General features: G+C 41.1%; 1 protein-coding gene across 1 annotated transcript; it reads right to left on the reverse strand.

The window, feature by feature from the left end:
• Positions 1 to 6182: 6182 nt before the first annotated feature.
• MAL2 (mal, T cell differentiation protein 2) lies at positions 6183 to 18240 on the reverse strand. Its single transcript, XM_027452640.3, has 4 exons — positions 17827 to 18240; positions 15590 to 15760; positions 10423 to 10581; positions 6183 to 8099 (listed from the first exon to the last, which is right to left on the reverse strand). Exons 1-4 carry the CDS (start codon positions 17959 to 17961, stop codon positions 8028 to 8030), a joined length of 537 nt encoding a protein of 178 aa, XP_027308441.1. The 5' UTR covers positions 17962 to 18240; the 3' UTR covers positions 6183 to 8027.
• Between the last annotated feature and the right edge of the window lie 321 nt (positions 18241 to 18561).

Raw genomic sequence — 18561 nt, forward strand, 5'->3', positions numbered from 1 at the left:
TTCCTCCCTCTTTCTTCCTCTTTCTTTCTTCCTTCCCCTCTTTCTTCTTCTCTTTCTTTCTCTTGTTCTCTCTCTTTTTTTCTTTCTCTCTCTCTCAGCAACATTACACCCTCTGTTCTGTTCCTAATAACTTTCTCATGAGCTCCAGTATTTTATTGACTTTTCTTGCTTGCCATCGCATACTGAGCTGATGATTTCAGAGAGCCATCAGCAATGGCTCCAAGATGTCTTTCCTAAGTTGTAACTCTCAGTTCCAAGTTTGGTATAGATCATTTTTTCCTAGATGCTTTGCCCTGTATTTATCTACATTAAAGTTCATCTGCCACCTTTGTGCCAGCTCAGTTTGATGAAGTCTTCATGGCATGCACAGAATTCGACTATCTGAAAGAATTTAGTATCTGCAAACTCTGCAAAGTCTGTGGCTCCATTTCTTCAGCTGCCATTTTAAATGAGCTGACTTGGTTAACATCCATAACTCCCTAGGAAAAAGAAATCTCTCCAAAATCCCCTTAAGGTCTGAAAGCTAGTTTCCACTTGTCTGACCTAGTGGAGCTCCAGGAGTTTCAGTCACATGTGATTTATAGAGGTCAACAAAGCCAACTGAGTCCTGCAGGGAGAAGAGGGAAGGATGCTATCTCCAGATGCCTCTTACCTCCTTAGAAAAGGGGCTTTGCTTTGCGTTACTGTACTGGGATTGTTCCCAAAAAATATGAAATGTGGAATATGAACATACCGACAGAAGTATGAAGTAGTGTACGGCACTAAGATGTTGCTGTGTCTGCGTATGACAAAAAAAAGATGAAAGTGTGACCCCCATCCATTCAGACAAAGTAGTTAACTTATAAGGAGTCTTCCTAATTGCACTGCTGGCAGCTTTGCTTATTTGGAAATTAGGGTATGGAGAAACCCTGAAGACTGAGTGGCCAAGGACGTCCCTAAAGTCAGTGCAGCCAGTGAAGGGCTTTCTGTGGTTGTAGCTCCATCTACCGGCACTAACTGGGCTGATCTCCACGTTTAAGTCATGAGCTACACTAAGTAATGTTCTCCTTGGAGGTCTTGTTGTTTATTTATTTTTTATTAAAGAAAAATAAGGGATTCATGAATGAGTTAAATTCACCATTGACTTCTTCTCCTAATATCCTTTCAGTCAGCAGAGACTCACAATTTGGTGGTATCAATTAAGTGGTGACACTGCAGTAGTTCTTCATCTTAGAAGTCCCATGTGACACTGTGCCTCACCTAGCTTGTTTCAACGTTGCCAACCCTAAACCAACCACAACCCATGAGTCAGATACCCTAAAACAACGAGACCCCACAAGTGCTGGGTTTTTATCTTGGAGCCTTCATGTCTCCTAAGTCTGCCATGGACACAAAGGCTCTTTTTCCTTTTGTGGCAGCAGCTATTCCAGCAATAACTTATCCCAGCAGCAGGATCCTAAGGAGAAAAAGCAAATGACACAAGGCCAAAGAATTTGTAATACCATTTATTTCAAAGGTCAGCTCTATTTAGTGCTGAGGGAAAATTCTGTTCTTACTTCCATTAGTGAGATTCCTTGCTGGCGACCTCAAAAGAAGTTGCATTTATATAACTAAAAGCAAAATCTGCCCTCTTGTTCATCAAGAAATTTCTCTCTGACGTATTCTGTCTTTTTTAGGAACATTTGCTCCAGCTAAGACCCAGACATGTTGTTTGACAAATTCATTATCGGGTGTATTTACTTTTTATTTTAGGTCAGGGACTGAACCTTGGGTTGTAGCCCAGGAACAGCTGTCACTGCTACGGGTCAGGTCAGCCGTGTCTTAGCACTCAGATGACACCTCTGTCCAGCTTCTCCTCCTTTTTGCTCTCCAGCTCATGCAGGGCCCATGCTGACTGTAGCCAGGGAACAGAGAGGAAGAGAAGAATTCCTGTCCTTCTTCCAACCTTTAGAGCTGATACCATGTTGGGAAGTGGACTTGGGAGGTGGGGAACACTTCCCCTTCCCCTCTGGTCCTGAATTTGGGGTTAAAGCATCCGGTGATGATTCACCTTGCCTCTTATTTGAACAGCCCAAGGCTCTAAGCTGGCCCTACAGGTTCCCCAGGACGTCACATCCCAGCACAAGGTATTTACAGCTTGAAAAACAGGCATATTCAAGTTTCAGGACCTAGACTTATTGCATGGGACAAATGCAAAGAATTGCTAAAGTCGTAAACCTCCTTTTATAACCAGTGGGCCTCCCACACAATTCCTCCATTTGCCCTAACTTCTACGTTGTCTTGGTGGAACCATCAAAGTTCATCTGTGCATGTGCTGCCTACCTAAGAGTGAATCACATCCAAATACACCACGTTGCTTTCTGGGTTGTCCAGCTTGTCCAGATCACGGTGCAGCTCCCTGCTTGTCTGCATGCCTGGCTTTCTTTCCAAAACCAGGCAAGAAGCAGGGAGAAGAGGGGATGCCTGTTCAGGTCACACTATCACACAGAGCTGTGATGTAGCTAGGGTGTTCACCTGGACCCAGGAAACTGGAAATACCTCCAGATCCTTCAATTTGGAAACAGTAAGACCTATGGTATCAGTAATTACATTATTAATTTATGCTACAATATGCTTTCCACTTGAAAATTAATTGCAAAGAAAGATGGTTATAGTCCTTTTAAGGACAAAAAAAAAAAAAGGGGGGGTTGCAAAGTGTTAGTTAAAAGAAAAATTTTTGCCTCAATGGTTTGTGTCATAAAGTTTATTGAACCTAAAACAACACCTGCAGCAAGGTAATCAGATCACCCTGAAGCTCCAGTGCCTTTGTACAGGGAAATGGGGCAGTGTGAGGTCCTGGCTGTGCAGCCAGAGTGCAGAGGATCCTTTTTTCTGCAGGAAACCCCTCTGGGCTTGTTCTCATCTTCTGTTTGCTGTTCCACAGCACTGGCCTGGTGATATGGGCCACACTTTGCTGAGAAGACTAGAAAATAAGTATGGATGAGATTAAAAGCTCCAGTAATTCCTTAAAGATTACTAGTAATGCTGTAATCAAGTATAGGTCCCTGGGGCCCAGTCCTTGCACAAGAGCCTCTCTGGAGCCAGGTCTGACACTGGGTTTGCTGGGCATGTGTGTGAATATATTGCCCACAATCTCCAGAATCCTTACAGATATTTGTACTAATCCCACAGCAAGGAAGGTGTTCAAACATACCTATCCAAGCCTGATGACTTGATCATTGTGCTTCCTTGGAAGGCAGCTTGAACAAATTAGTTGCCAAAACTTAGCTCGGGTTTCTGACCTGCAAGCTGTGCCTTGGCGGGCTGGATGCAGGTAGTTTTCCTAACACCAAGGTTGTAAGGCTCAAACATTGCGTGTAGCAGGAAGCAGCTGAAACCTGCAGATTCCTGAGGATCTGTTTCCTCTTCTAAGATGCAGGAGGCAGACCAACACCTCAAGCAGGAACTCTGTGTATTTACAAATGGATAATCAAACTGAAGGTCAGAATACCCAGAAGCTAGTGTTGGATATAGGAATGGCCAAATTGGCACATAAAGCCTCCCTTTAACTCATAATCCTTCACAAACAGTCCTACCTTTTAAGCCCATGTAACTAATTGCCTGACTTAACACGACCGTGACAGAGACAGAAATAGTCCCTGTCGATCACGTACAGGCCGCACGGCACCGCTGTCTTCCTGCCCACATTTAAATCCACCTTTGCCTTGAGCAGCTGGGTTCTTCTCCACCACAGGTCTCCTTCAGCACATGAGCCTCTCTGAGCTTCCCATCTGTGACAGAACAGCACTTCTCTTCCCAGGAGCTCCTCAGGTACAGCCGCAGTAAATTCTGGGCTGCCCAGGTTGGAAGGGGGTTTACAGGAGCACCATAAGGGACCAACAGCAGCTTAACCCACCAGGGGAAAGGTGAAGAGTCATGCTGAACTCCACTTAAAATAATAATAATAAATAAATACATATATATATATAATACTTCCATTGCTGATTTTTTTTTTCTTCTTCTGATGGTGTTCCATGTGTCTTCAGTGTCTCCACAAAGGCCAAGGTATCATGACCAATTGTCCAAAATGCAGATCAGAAAAACATACAGCACGCTCTCACTTTCCAATTTTCCATTTTATAAGACTTTATAAGACTGAAAAGTCCATTGTTAGGTTTGCACTTCAGTTTTAGGATTTGTGGTTCCCCATTATATTCAGACACAACCAGGAAGCCTTTCTGTATAAGTCCGGCAGTGGACTGTGAAATGCATCAGGATACCAGCATTCAGAGACCAGTTTCCCCCTATATAGATAAAAATGGAGCAAACTAGTTCTCCAAGAGTTTTATGCTCTCTTAACATGTTTGGTTTTTTTTTCAAATTCAGACCAGAACGTCAACATTTTTTACACTTATAAAGAAATTGCAAAAATACAAGGATTAGAGGAAGTGCAATGGGAGTCAGTGCTGTGAGATGGTTTTGGAAGCTAAAGAGGAAAAGACACTGGCCTATTGATTTTTCAGTGCTTTTTCTTTAACTTTTTATGAAGGGAACAGATTTGCATGATCTCTGTCCGGTTCTGCCTCTCTCTTTCTACAGATGTGTTTTACATCAACATAAATTTACTCACTTTATGATTTATAACCAATATACAAAGGCCTGAGAAATCATTAACAGCCTGATCCTGTACATATCAATAGTCACTGCAGGTGCTGTGTCACCTTGGATCATTTCCAGATATTCAGGAAGACAGAAATAGAGTCAGGACTTCAGTGAAGCACTTTCTGTGCATCATTTTCTGAGTATGTTCCAACAGAAGCTTAGCTTTCTAAAATGTATCCTTTCCTTTCTCTTAAGCAATAGCAAACTAGTGCTTCTCCCTGCACCTTCTGAAGAAAAGTCTCCTTATAGAGAACTTATTTAGCAGCAGCTGTGGAACAGCAGTATCCAAAATACTATGAAATGGGTTTTTTTGTTTCAATAAAAGTAGATACCTGCATGGTATCTTGGATATCCCTGCACTGTAGCTTCACTTCATAGAGACATTTGACAAAAACACTTTTTGGCATCTGTGGTCTAATTCCATCCACCTTAAATTCATTGTGACAGTTTATATTCCTATCTCCTCCCGGGCTCCCTTTGTTCTTTGAAGAAGTCTAAGATCGTGCTCTTCAAGGTCATCACTCAGAGGCTTGGGGACATTTTTATACATTTAATTTAGGAGAAAAGAGTGAGACGTATTAGAGCCAGCTTGCATATATCACCTGTAATAACCATCACAAGGTTCGTGCTAATTCCCTATCAGTATTTGCATACAGACATCCCAGCATGCACACACCATTTGTGAGTCACACCCATCTTTTTACAAAGTAATACAAAATTAATTACTGGCCTTTTTTTTTAAAAAAAAAAAAAAAAAAAAGAAGGAATGTGATGGCTTCCTTGTTCCTTTTTATGGTGTGTCCTTCCTTAGATATTCCTCAAAGACCAGTAAAACGCCTTAGATGCTAACAGAACATTTATGTCCTTTCAATGCTTTTTAGCCACCTTTTCATATGAAAGCCACCTTTTCATTACTGGAGTTTTTACCTTTATCTCTTCACTGCCCTTTGTTTGTCTTTGATAGTTAAGAGGGAAAGTTTCACCTTTCCTCACTATGCAAATAAAGTTCCCATGCTATGCTAACTGCACTCTGCTACCTGGGCTTCTTCTACAAGTGGTATAAGACGTTTAAACAGCACCCACTGGTCATCATCTTTACACCTCAGGTTTGAACTCCGAGGTTAGGTACAAAGGCCAACTAACCTTGGACAGCTTTTTAATTGACACCACGTGTGGGATTCATCCTCTGGATGTTTAAAGAGGCAAAAAGTTAAGATCTTTCCCTCATCGTCCCAGCTGGCTGCAGGTGCTGTAGCTGTGCACAGTCTGCAGTGTGCCGTGCACTTCTAGGTTCCAGGGTGAGGGAGTAACCACACCAAAGTGCAGCGCCCATTTACAGTGTTGTTGTAGCTGATCTGGCTCTTCTCCTCACTGATGTTCATGCTGTATCACATGGCAAACCACTATACAAAACTAATGTAGTTGTGTCTTCTTGAGAAATCTTAGCCTTTATTTTGTATGTCTAGAATCACACTGAGCTGCAAGGTAGTTTTTTGACACTTTCCAAAAAGAGAACTAATGACAAGACTTTACAAACAGGATTAATAACCAGTCTGCTGCCATAAACATATTAAGTAACTTTAATGCTGCTTAGCATAAGTCCGTTAAACATTTTCATCCATATACTCCAGTGTAAATGTATTTTATACAATATGAAGTGTTTTAAAAGTATATGGCTCTAGGTAAAACATTCACAAAACAAGTTTTAACGCAAGTAGAGGATTAGAAAAAAAAATAATCAGGCAGAGTATAAAATCTTTGGAAGATAAAAGTTTCAGAAAAGATACACAAATCCATCCCATTGCAATATTTCAGGAGGTGGTCCCAGTAGTCAGAAGGGCGGCTGCTCACTGCCGTGTCACCGATAAAAATCTCTGTCCTGGATCAGCACAGACTGAAGGGCTCCACTGATGGTGGCTGGCTTTCAGAGATCCTTGTTCCTGACAAATTTGGCAAAGTGACCTTCAGAGCAGATACTTTTGTTGGTTCAAGGAGATTGAGTAGGCCCAGGAATGAGGGAAGTCCTGTCTTCCCTTACCCAACTGCCGCTGGTCTTTGTAGAATTGTAAGGTGCACTGGCACGATGCAGTGAGCAAGTTGTTCTTGAATGACAGAGAACCTTTACGTTCCCACATTATCAATTTGGCACTATTCACAAGAGCAAAAAAAAAAAATATTTACTAGCATTATAAAAAAAAAAAAAAAAAGAAGTTTTGCCATCTGCCAAAAAGGATGAGTGTTAAGGAACAGAGTGCAATGCTATCGTTTCGTTAACTTTGTATTTATAACATTGCATGTCATTATACAACTGGGATATTCAAAGGAGGCTCAATTAAACTTCATTCCTGCCAAAAGCAAACTCCCTCATGGGTGGACTGCTTTGCATTCCACTGCTTTCAGCAAGATGTTGCATAGGCATCTCTCCAAATAAAAACACCTTTACAACACCGCAGGTTTAAGATGTAACAAACAGCGCACTGCATGAATTGAGGTCAGACAATATTCACCATTTGGTAACATTCCATTCAAATGAAGTTGACTCACATAATTAAGTAACAAATGCAGCACTTTAAGTAACAAAACCACAGCCGTACTTCAACAAAGTAAAACAGTGCAAATATTCCTGTTAAACAAAATTATATCACCTATATACACACAACACAAATGCACTGTTTGTCTTGCAGTATAAATAGATCTGATTGAGCTAAATGCCTAAAACTAATGAACTACTGTCTGGCACTCCCAGACACTTTCCATCTACAAAAGAACACAAGAAGCTTTAGAGGATCAGATCACCATAGCTGAATATGGTTGTAAGATAATACCAAAAGATTGCACTGCATGGATATTTAAAATATTTCCTCTGTACAAAGTTAATAATTTATACTAAGCTGATACCGCAAAGTCAGTTTGGGCTCTGATTATGCACGGAGCAGCACACACAAGACCAGTGACTCCACCAGGAGCCTCAATGTCCACTTGTGTGGAGCGCACTGTAATGCTGCAAAGCACTGAAAGCCCAGTCCCAGGACTTAACAAAGGGGGAGCTTCTTAGCTGCCTGTGCAGGTAACATGTCTGTTTAGTTTCAGCTTTCTTCCTGCTCTTCTGGTTTAGCACTAAAATTCTGCTATCTGCTCATGATATCTGTTTATCCCTGAACTCTCTAATACTATTCAGTGAATAACGTTTCTAATGAGGACCCAATAAAAGTAAAAACTAAAAAAGGAAGAGACAGAAACATGTCTTCTGTTAAGGAAATCCTGATTAGGGGTTATTTGCATTTCAGCAGTTGAAAACAGATTTTAAGCAAAAAAGTCTTTTTTGGAATTACATTACAGTAAAACAGACAAGTAGTAGTTAATTTGATCTGAAGTGGAGCACTCAGGCATTAAAGTCTCTTCAACCGCTATAGCTTCCATCTCCTTAATGCCATGGCTGTGCTGCAACCATAACAAACAGCTGTTGCAAAGGCAAAAATCTAGAGGAGTAGGGGGGGAAAAAGAAAAGAAAAAAAAAAGTGAATCACACATTATATTGATCTACTTTTTTTCTATTCCAAAAGAATACACCAACACAAATGATTCAAAAGGTAGCTCCCCACCCAAAATTCTTATCGTAAAGACAGGTCTGGGATCCTCTGAAGTTTTCTCACAAACTTCTCTGTTTTAAACCCATGTTACTGTTTTTAACTTGCTAGCTGCAGAAGATCTTTTGAAATAGGATCTAAACAGAACACGTTCAGAAGTTATGGTACAAAACAATTGTGCATACTTACACCTTATGTTTCAGTTTTGGAAGTTTGAAAACTTCAGTTTTTAGTGTTTGATTAGAAGACCTACAAGTGCATGCCTTTACCAGCAAACAATTAAGGAGACAAACCTCTAAAAAGCAGAGTTCTTTACTTGCAGAAATACAGAGATTGATTCAAATCTGGCCTCCTTAACCAGATAACCAGACACTAGAAGAGATTCCTAAGAAATGCCAGGAATCTGCTGCTGCTCAAGAACTAAATTGAAGAGATATAAACTGAAGGTCATGCCATGGCAAACTCAGTTATATAATATAAACCAGAAGAAAAAAATTAGACACTGAATTTTTGAAACATAGTTTCTTGTATTGTCCAGTGCTAATGATGGTCATTCTCCTAGAACATATAGATTCAATCATGATCACAACCTTGCTTTCCATACAAGTGTTAATCCGACACATCAAGTTTTGAATAGATGCTACATCCTAAAACTATCACTCATAAAAGGAAGATACATTTTTAATCACAGTATACATATCTAAGAAGTAATTTTAAAAGACAAATGTCCACAAGGCTTTATCTTTTTTTTTCCCCATTTAGATCATAGGATTGTTTTAATGAAGTGTTTGAAAAGGGTCATAATTTTTTTCTCTGTATGCCCTGACTTTCTAATTAGATAATTTTGGGATAAATAAATAAATAAACAAACAAACAAACATGAAGATGCTAAAGACTACAGTATCTGATTCAGCAGTTCCCAGCATCTCTTAATTAAAAATTACTGAGGTGCAAATCTCCTCCTCCCTATCCTGGCAGGGATTTGAGAGTCACAAAGAACTGAATTCTCCTTCAAAATAGTATGGAAGGGTAAAGGGATTCTTGGAGTATTCTACTGCAGAAAAGATAATGAAGGTGACTGAAGAAAAATATTTTACCAAATATTAAGTAGGATCTGAACACACTCAAACAAGGACTGAAGAACTACACTGAAGTGTAGAATTTGAAATATTTAATAGAAAGTCCTCTCTCAGTTTGGACACAGCCATGAAACACCACCTCTGTCTGTGTACCATTAAATGTGCCGGAGTGTGCTAATGGCAAGAGGGTAATATTGGGCATGTCAGTCTCCAAGTCCTGAGTGCCCCTTCAGAGCTTGGCTTGCCAAAGCAAAAGGTTTTTCCTTTATTTTCTTTCAGAGAGAATGTAAACTTCACACCTTAGGCTCATTTGTTTTTATCCTAAGATAAGCTGAAGGTGTTTACAGCATAAAATTTGTGGTTATCTAGTTCTGAAGACAACAGATACCCACAGAGCATTTTAGAAGCTTAACAAACCCATAGAGTTCCCTGAGGTATGTGAGATGCTCTTGGAGGTTAAAAAAAAAAAAAAAGGCTCAGTACTTTTAGTTCAGTTCCACACCCCTCCTTGCCATTCAAGAGTCCAGTCAGGGAGAAAGCTAACGCCCAGTGTATTTCCTGACTCAGCTTCACACGCCCACATCACCAGATACAGGGATTCGGCGATGATGCAATTGCAGTGATAAAAAGGAAGTCTGAGCTTAGGCTATCAATAAAAACACTCTAATCCTTGTCATAGGTAACAGCATGGCCCTTGCAGCTAACTTTTATATACTTTTATGATGTCAGGCATATCTGGAGCTGCACAAGGAGCTAGCCCAAGATTTTTCCCCATGGCATGTTCAGGACTACCTCTACAGTACCAAAAATCCCAAGCAATCACAAGTCTGAGGACAGGCTTGAAATTCACACCTGATGCTTTGATGAAGGCTCAGTTTTTATCTATTTCTCCTATTCCAAAAAACAGCATTGCTTTTACAATATCTCATCTAAAATTATAAGCTGTAGTGATAATACACTTCAAATACTATTGTGAAAAGTACCCTCTGAGCAACAGCTTACTGTGATATTTTTTGCATGCCACTGTGAAAATATTTGCTGCTTTCAAAGACAATCACTTCTTCCATTTTGAGTAGTTGGCTACAAGGACTTAAAACAGACTTCTGTCCCCAGATACAAATTAATGAAGTACATACCGAGGCTGCTATGCTTATGTTATATTCATGATCAGCTAGAATCTTCTCGTGTGTGGTGGAGTTGAATTTGCGGGGGAAGTAATGCAGAGAAGTAGTTGCTGCTTGCAGTAGAAAAGCTCCAAAATAAAAGACAAAAGTAGCCCCGTGGAAAAGAAAGTCCTGAAAAGCAAAGAACAGATTGAGTCTGTGCTACAACATGCACCTAGTTCTTGTATTCTCAGTGTAAGTGAAAGCCAACACTGAAACCTGAAACAAGCACTGATAACAATAACTGTACGTGAGCAATGCTAAATCCATCTGAGAGCTTAAACAGTACGTGTTTTCACAACTGCTTGCAATTACAAACAACTCACTAACATAATTAGCACTAAGACAACCCTCCCTCTCCCCAGCCTCCATATTCTTTCAAATGAAGAGGCACATGTGCTCAGCTTATGTACGTGTGCTGACCTTTTAGATCACTTTAAAGCAATTAGAGCTCACAGAACTCTCCATTTATAAAGCTCAGATCAAAAAGAAAGGACGTTCAAGCTGACTATCACAACTGAAGCAGTACAATACAAACTTGCAGTCCTCCGAATCCCTTCCCAGCCACAACCTCAACTCCAAAAGCTCCCTTTACATTTAAATGTTGCTTCTGTACGTGTCCAGAAACATGCCAACCTTGACACAGCTGAAGTTTACTTCATGGTACAAAGTCCAAGTACTGAGGCACCTCCTCAACTCTCTCTGTTTTGGCTCTACACAAAATAAAGTAATGTGGACGTACTTTGTGATCCTGCTGAATAAAATGCCTGGGACTTAACAAGAGCTAGGATTTGCTTTATCTATGTGTCTCTCGTGCTCTTCTCTAGGCAATTTGCTGCTCTGTAGCGAATGCTAGCTAAGCACAAGGTTCAGACATCTAACATTTCTGGATTCTATTACTGGTGTACACAAAAAAGCAGCTTTGGTGCCTAAATCTTTCTGTGGCTTGTGCCTCAGAGTGTTCCATGCGGCAAGATGCAAGACATGTTCCAGTACAGTTTGAAGACATCTAACGCATTTTTCCAGCATCCCCCTCTGGTGTTGAGCCTGCAAAGCATACATGTGCACTGCACTCAGTTCCTGAGTCCACACACCACGTGCAGTGTGTGCGTACACATGCAGGCCTGCACCATTTTGTATATTATACACAAGCACGGGTATGCTTTTTGATGAAAACCATGATACATGGTCTATCTCGAGCACAAATTCATTGTGGACCTGTCATTGATGTGAGTGCAATGGACTACCAGTATGCCAAGAGCGAGCACCCAGGAGGAAGCATCCCGATCTCATCACAACAGCAGAGAGTATTCATACACACCAGAACTTACTGTGCATTACCCTTACCTTGTGGCTATCTGATAGCAAGGCAGGAATGCGCTGCGTTTCCCTGATTAGAGAAACGTTTCTTCAAAGGTGTTAGATTTTATTTTATTGTTATCATCAAAATAATTCATTTCCAAATTCATTGGTTGTTTCATATTTGATAGCATGTATAGCTTCTCCAGTACTCACACTCCAGTTAGTTTTGGCAAGTTATGATCTAAGAGGCCACTTACAGTTTCCAATTTCACTCTGACCAGGAAATAATTTTTTCTTAATGAGTTATCATTTGAGGCTAGGTCATAGACAATACGACTTTTCTTAATGACTGCTTATTTCTAAGAATATAAGTTTTGGCAAAAACAGCTGCAGTAATTCCCAACTTCTGGTCTTCTATTTTTTTTTTTTTTTTTTAATTTTTATATTTTTTAAACTATTACTTCTCTAGGAAAACCAGGAAACGCCACTGACATCGACAGAACAAAGAGAAGAAAAGAGGGCTGCAAGTGACTTTACAACCTAGCTGGATGGCCATCACATCCAAGGCTTGCCAGAACTCAAGCTTTGGACACAAGACTCATTCCCTCAGTCTGCTGCTCTCCTGTAACATCCGTACCTCATACAAAAAATTGTAGGGACCAGCAGCTGCTTGTACATGAGAGTGATAGAGCACTGGAGAACCTATGGTGCTGTGCTGCAATTGGGAAGGCACTTCTCTCCACCAGAAGCTTACTGGTTTGGTTTCCCCTGCTCAGCTGAGCTGGCAGACAGATCTGCACCTTCTACCCTACCAGCTGTGTGCACCGTGACAGACTGCATGCAGCTGTGTGCTCCCTCCGTGACAAACCCCAAACCCCAACATGACCTGACACACAAATTTCATAGCGCTGAAGTTCAGCAACATAATTGGTGTGCATAAATCCATAGATAATCAAGGACATCCAGTATTTTGGGGCTACTGGAGGGAACACAAATAGTTCCATGAGGAAGATGGTGCTGAATGCATGCAGGAGAGGTGTTTTCAGAAGACAAACTCTTTCATTTCCTCCATCCTCCTGCTGAAGCCTCTAATTTCCTTCTCCTGGCCAGCAATTACAGTGAAGCCGTGTAGCAGCAGAAAGGTTTCACACTCATATGGTTAGGGTTTCTATGACCGAAAAAGCTGAGATGTTATTAGGGAAGGTGGTCAGTTTTGTTTTTAATAATTGTTAGCACGGTGCCTAACTTTCCATTGTCTTAACCCTTGTATAATCACAGAAGCATCACACAAGGGATATGTAAAACAGCCCCAGATCTGCGTGATATGCTACTTCACATCTAGTTTTGTGAACTAGTGTACTGTGAGTCAGGTCATAAGAAAATGTGTTTGTCATACCATCTGGTTTAATACAGTGATGTATTAAGGTACATATTTTCCCCCAACTTTCACTGTGTAGCATCTTATTTTTTAAATATCTGTATGAGCTCAGTGGAGCTACTTATGTCATACGGTATTAATAAACGCAGGTCTGTCAGAATCCCAAGCTATTTTTCAAATTTACACTTAGCCTTCCAGAGTCTGAAACCACCTTTTTTTCATGAATCTATAAAGGATGCATTTGTACTCTCCCATAAGCAAGCCACGACTCTTCCCATTTTTTCTAATTTTATAACCTGTAATATCTGAGTTCCATTATAAGTTTAATTTCTGAAGTACCAAAAACATGTATTTATATAAATACGTGCCAACCTAAAATGAACACGTACACTTCTATATTGTGTAACAATAGAATTTTTTTAGTATTTCTAGTAATTATTTATTTGAAACAGCAGGTAAAAATCCTTGTGAAGTGCTACTAAAGAGTTTAGTGCCAACAAGTTGCAGAACTTTTGTGTACCTAACAATAGTGGTCAAATGATATATCTCCTGTTATTTCTGTTGAAGACTGGAAGAGGCTGGATTTCAGCCACCATGCTAGAGATAAAAGGATCCACACTGCATTTATTTAAGAAACTGCCTTAGTTACGATACCTTTCTGGAGTAAGTTAGAGTCCCACAGGCATGGCTTTTATACAGCTCATCTAGCAATTTCCTGACACGGAAAGTTTCTCACTGATTTATCAAATACAATGGGAGAAAATTAATAGCACAACCAAGCACTACCAACACCAGGCAGCCAACGTGCAAGATAAATGCTCATCTTAAAACAATCTTTTTCAATCTATAGAAGACTCTGCCCTTACCCAGCAACCCTGAAATAGATTAATGATTGTAAATTGGCAAATAGTTTCAATGAAACCCAGGACACTATTAATTTACTTAAGTTATGCACCTGCTCAAGGGCTTTGTTGCATCATAACTTGTGAGGATGTCACAGCGTAAATTCCTGTAACACTCTCTAATTGTAACTCATTATGAGCTTAATTACTGCCTGTATTGTGCTGGAAAGCTAAGACTGTACGTATGTGTATTTGCTTTTATAGAATCCAGTCTGTTTTAATAGAATTGTTTGTTTTAGAAGAATCCAGTTTGTTACCATTGATGGACTTTGATGCTGTTAGAGCCTCAAACTTATAAAGCTCTATGATCTTGCTTTAAAGAGCATTTGTTTCAAAGAACTGTCAATAACTTGAACAGATACATAAATATATTAATACTGAAAAACACAAATCCAGTTATCATCAAAAAAGTGTCAGTAAGAAAACTAAGGCATGTGAGAGAAACTGCTGATCACCTTCACCTTTAAAACATGTCTGTTTTTATATTTCAGGAGTTTGGATGCTTTCAGAAGATTTTTTTTTTTTTGATAATTCCCACTCTGATGACAGTTTTGCCACCTGTTATTATTCACTCCCAGAATTATTAGAGAGAGTAATACCACCTTGTGCTCAACTACTTGAGCACTAAAAACCTCAAAGTAAAAACCAGTTTATGACAACAAAGGAGTACATAAATTAACAGTCAATAACCTCATATATCCACGTTGCTCGTAAAAACCAGAACGAACAGCTTCCCTTTTTTAGTAAGAAGGTACAGCCTGTGAGAACTATTGGCACAAGCCATAATGCTCCATTACAGCATGAATTAAGTCTTTTCTTCACTCTGGACAAAAGCTGAAGAGAACATAATGAGATCTGTAGTTTCCCCAGATTTCCCATAAGGAAGATAAATTTATAAAAATAAATTAAAAAAAAAAAAAAAAGGTAAGCTACTAAGGCTTATGCTGACTTTGACTACCTAAGATCTAACAGCCAGTTGTCAATGCTGTTCTGGAACTGACCCCAAGTCAGCTGAAGACTTTCTTAGGAAGTGAAGGAGACTTCTTGGGTGCTTTAGTCTGGTGCTATTTCAGACAACCACATCACACTATGTGTTCAAAATATGTATTGTTTCCTTTACAACATTACATACATCTTTATACCTCTAGTTACTCACTTCTCTAGTAGTTCAAAAATATTTTCTATTTTCTAGTCTATAATTATTTCTGACCATTTAAACCAATTGGTTGTCGTGATTTATTAAACTAGCTCTTTTCCTGCTGCTCATGCCTTTTATGTGCTTATAGAGGACAAGTACACTGCTTCAGTCTGTTTCAAAAGGCAGGTTCTTTCAGCTTTCATCACAAATGAGGTCTCGTATTTCCCCTCGTATGTCACCCTTGTGGCCCTACTCTGTCCTCTTCCAGTTCTGAGTTCCTTTTCTGAGAAACTTCCTGTTAAATGTAAGCCTAGGCATCAAGACTTAGGATAACTACTACTCATAAAATCATTTTCAATTTATAAAATAAACATAATCCTTTAAAAAATACATGTATACATAAATAAATAAATATCTTACTGTCTGGTTCCAGTTGACGGCAATTCTATTTGCATAACCGAAGAGGAACACACACAGGAACACGATGGAGAGGAACCATGCAGTCACTGCTACGAACATTACCCATCCCTGCAGCAGTGGCAGTGGAACTTTTGTAGATGCTACCAAAATCCAGACTATTGTTCCAAACAGCTGCAAGGAAAGGAATGCAGACGATGAACTGACAGAGAACTTTCATTCAGTCCCTTCTAACTCAGAATTAGCACTTCATATCACACATCAGAAGCCCTCTGATACTTTCAGGAAAACAGAGGAAACACTTCAAAAGTTCTCTAAGAGTATAAGTGTTGTTCTGAGAAATGATAGGCACTAAGTGGAGGTTAAACAAAGCCCCTCTTAAAACAGTCTCGACAATGGGATTTACATACTCAGGTGACTTGTGTGCTGCTGCTGAAAATGCTGCCCTTACTGTCATTTAAAGGGAAATAAAAGAAGCGTGAAAATATTACTCACACACATAAATATACAACTATGTATATACATATACGTATACATACACACACTCATACACTAAAGTTAGCTTGATGATGATGCATATCAAATTTGGATTCAATCTCATACTGTTTAGCTTGGTAGTCCTAATCAGATGAGATACATAAAGAAGATGAAACTACGTTTTTTTTTAATGTATTTGTAATAAAATGCTGATAAAGTACACAATAAGTAATAAAGTGAAAGATAAAGCTAGGTTATAGAATAAAGTGAGTTATAAACTATGTTGCAATGGCTAGAGAAATGTACATTTTCCATAAGTTATTGTAACCAGAGAAAGAACACAGCATTACCAATTTTTTTCAGTATACAGATCTGAGCGAATGAGTAGTGGGGGTACTGTGCCATAATGGACTGATGGAGCATTTACTTCCCCTGTTGGATAGCTACAGTTAACTTCAAAGCAAGCTACTTCTTCCTTATTTAAATCCTACAGATTTAAAACTACAAAGTCAGAGGCTACCTTTTCAGATTCAGATAACTTCCTTGAGAATCAAGGTTGGAAGAGCGATACCTTTCAAAAGCTGCCTGCTATAAAACTAGCTATAATTGGATAGAAAATTAGTTGGGTCCTCTCTAGTGTTACGTTGCAACAGCATGCACATAAAGACACACCGGTAGTCTCAGTTCAAAACTCCCAAGGGTTTTGGTATTAGCCTTCAAGTCGTTCTTTAGGGTTCCTTTTTTTGCTGCTGTGTGACAAACCACTTTCTCTAGTTTCACAAGGCTGCAGGTGCAAGTCTGTTACTTATTGACCAGGCTGCGATGGGCAGTGGGGAAGCAGAAGGGATAGCAGAAAGCATCTGCTAAATAAAAAGTGGATACACACGAAATATTTTCAGCATTTTGAACACGGAACCTTGCAGGATTCTTTTAAAAAAGGAAACAAAAACCAGGAAAAGAGAAAAAGAAAAATAGAAAACTACTGCAGAGATTGCTAATCTCAGCGTGCAGGGCCGTGCAATTTCCCCAATACTACAGCTGTCCCCTTCAGCTCGCAGGGCAAATGCCTGCCAGGTTAGCCAACCTAATTAACCTTTTGTGCCAACTGACTCAGGCTCTGATTCAGCGCCAGGGCTTGGTGCTCAGCTCCTTCCTCAGGTGCCATTGTACAGCTTGCAGGGTGGCACCTAGCTCACAGACACACGGGGCGGGACGCCAAGAAAAAAATAATAAATTAATAAAATCGCTTCTGCCAGATTTCTCTCCACCACACACACTAATTAGTGCCACAGTTGCACAGAGACTGAGCTCGAAGGACCCCAGTCCCACATAAATCAGCACGGCCTTCCACACACACAGATTAAGCACACTTGCAGGAGTTTGCACAGGACCTGTAGCACAACCACTGCAACTTTTCAGAGAGAATTTTGGGTTCTCAGCAGCTTGAGCTCCCCCTGCCACCCATCAGGACGCGGCTGGGGGGGCAGCTCCCCACACAGGGCCGGGACAGGGGTGCCCGAGGGGAGGCGGGGATGACCGGGGAGGGAGATCCCGGCTCCTGCTGCCCTTCCCCGGGGCACAGAGCCGTTTTCTCCCCTTTTTGGGCTGGGGTAGGAGCGGCGGTGCCTCCCCTTCCCTCCTTCCCTCCCTCCTTCCCGGCGGCTGCCACAGCCCGCTCACAAAATGGCAGGTGAGGAGCGACGGGGGGGGAGGGAAGAAGTGTACGGTGTTCCCCCCTCCAAAAAAAAAAAAAAACAACTCACGATCTCCAGGAAGATGAAGGCTCCCGAGTAGGTGCGCAGGATCTCCAGCCCCGAGGGCAGAGTGACCCGGGGGGGCGGGAAGTAGGCGGCGGGGTTGGGAGGAGGCGGCATGGACGAGGCTCCCCTGGGCAGCATGGTGCCGGTGCCGCCGAGCGGGGACGGCTGAGCCGCGGCCAGGTGGGCGAGGAGGAGGAGGAAGGAGAGGAGGAGGAAGAGGAGGAGGAGGAGGAGGGAGCAGGTGCGGGCGAGCCCGTACGCACCGCCCCGGCCGCCTCCCTCCTTCCCCACCCCGCCCCGGGGCCGGAGGAGCTGCCCCGGTGTCACCACCCGGGACTCTTCTCCCGGCCAAAACCCCGCACCAGCAGCCGTGAAAAGCAGGAGCAGGTTCCTCAGGAGCCTCTCAGGCCGGGCTGGGGGCCTCCTGCTTGCTGGGTGTTTGCTCCGAATTGCAAAACCGCCCGTTCAGGAGCCCTGAGTCAGTTCCAGCCGCGTTTATGTGGTTGTTTCCTCATGCCGATCTGCACAAGGTGGTTATTTACCTTCTGGTTTAGATGTTTGAGGCTTTGAAATTAGGAGGATGCATTTTTTTTTTTTTTCCCCTAAGGAGTCTATTTGGTTTACCTGTTCAAAATACTGAACACAGTCACGTGCATCTGCTTTTCATTCAACCATGCACAATTACTAAAATCCAATAGTATTACAAAAGTGTTTTTCTGATGTAAAACTTTGGGGTAG

The sequence above is a fragment of the Anas platyrhynchos genome, chromosome 2 (assembly GCF_047663525.1).
Source record: "Anas platyrhynchos isolate ZD024472 breed Pekin duck chromosome 2, IASCAAS_PekinDuck_T2T, whole genome shotgun sequence".
NCBI classification, from domain to species: Eukaryota; Metazoa; Chordata; class Aves; order Anseriformes; family Anatidae; genus Anas; species Anas platyrhynchos.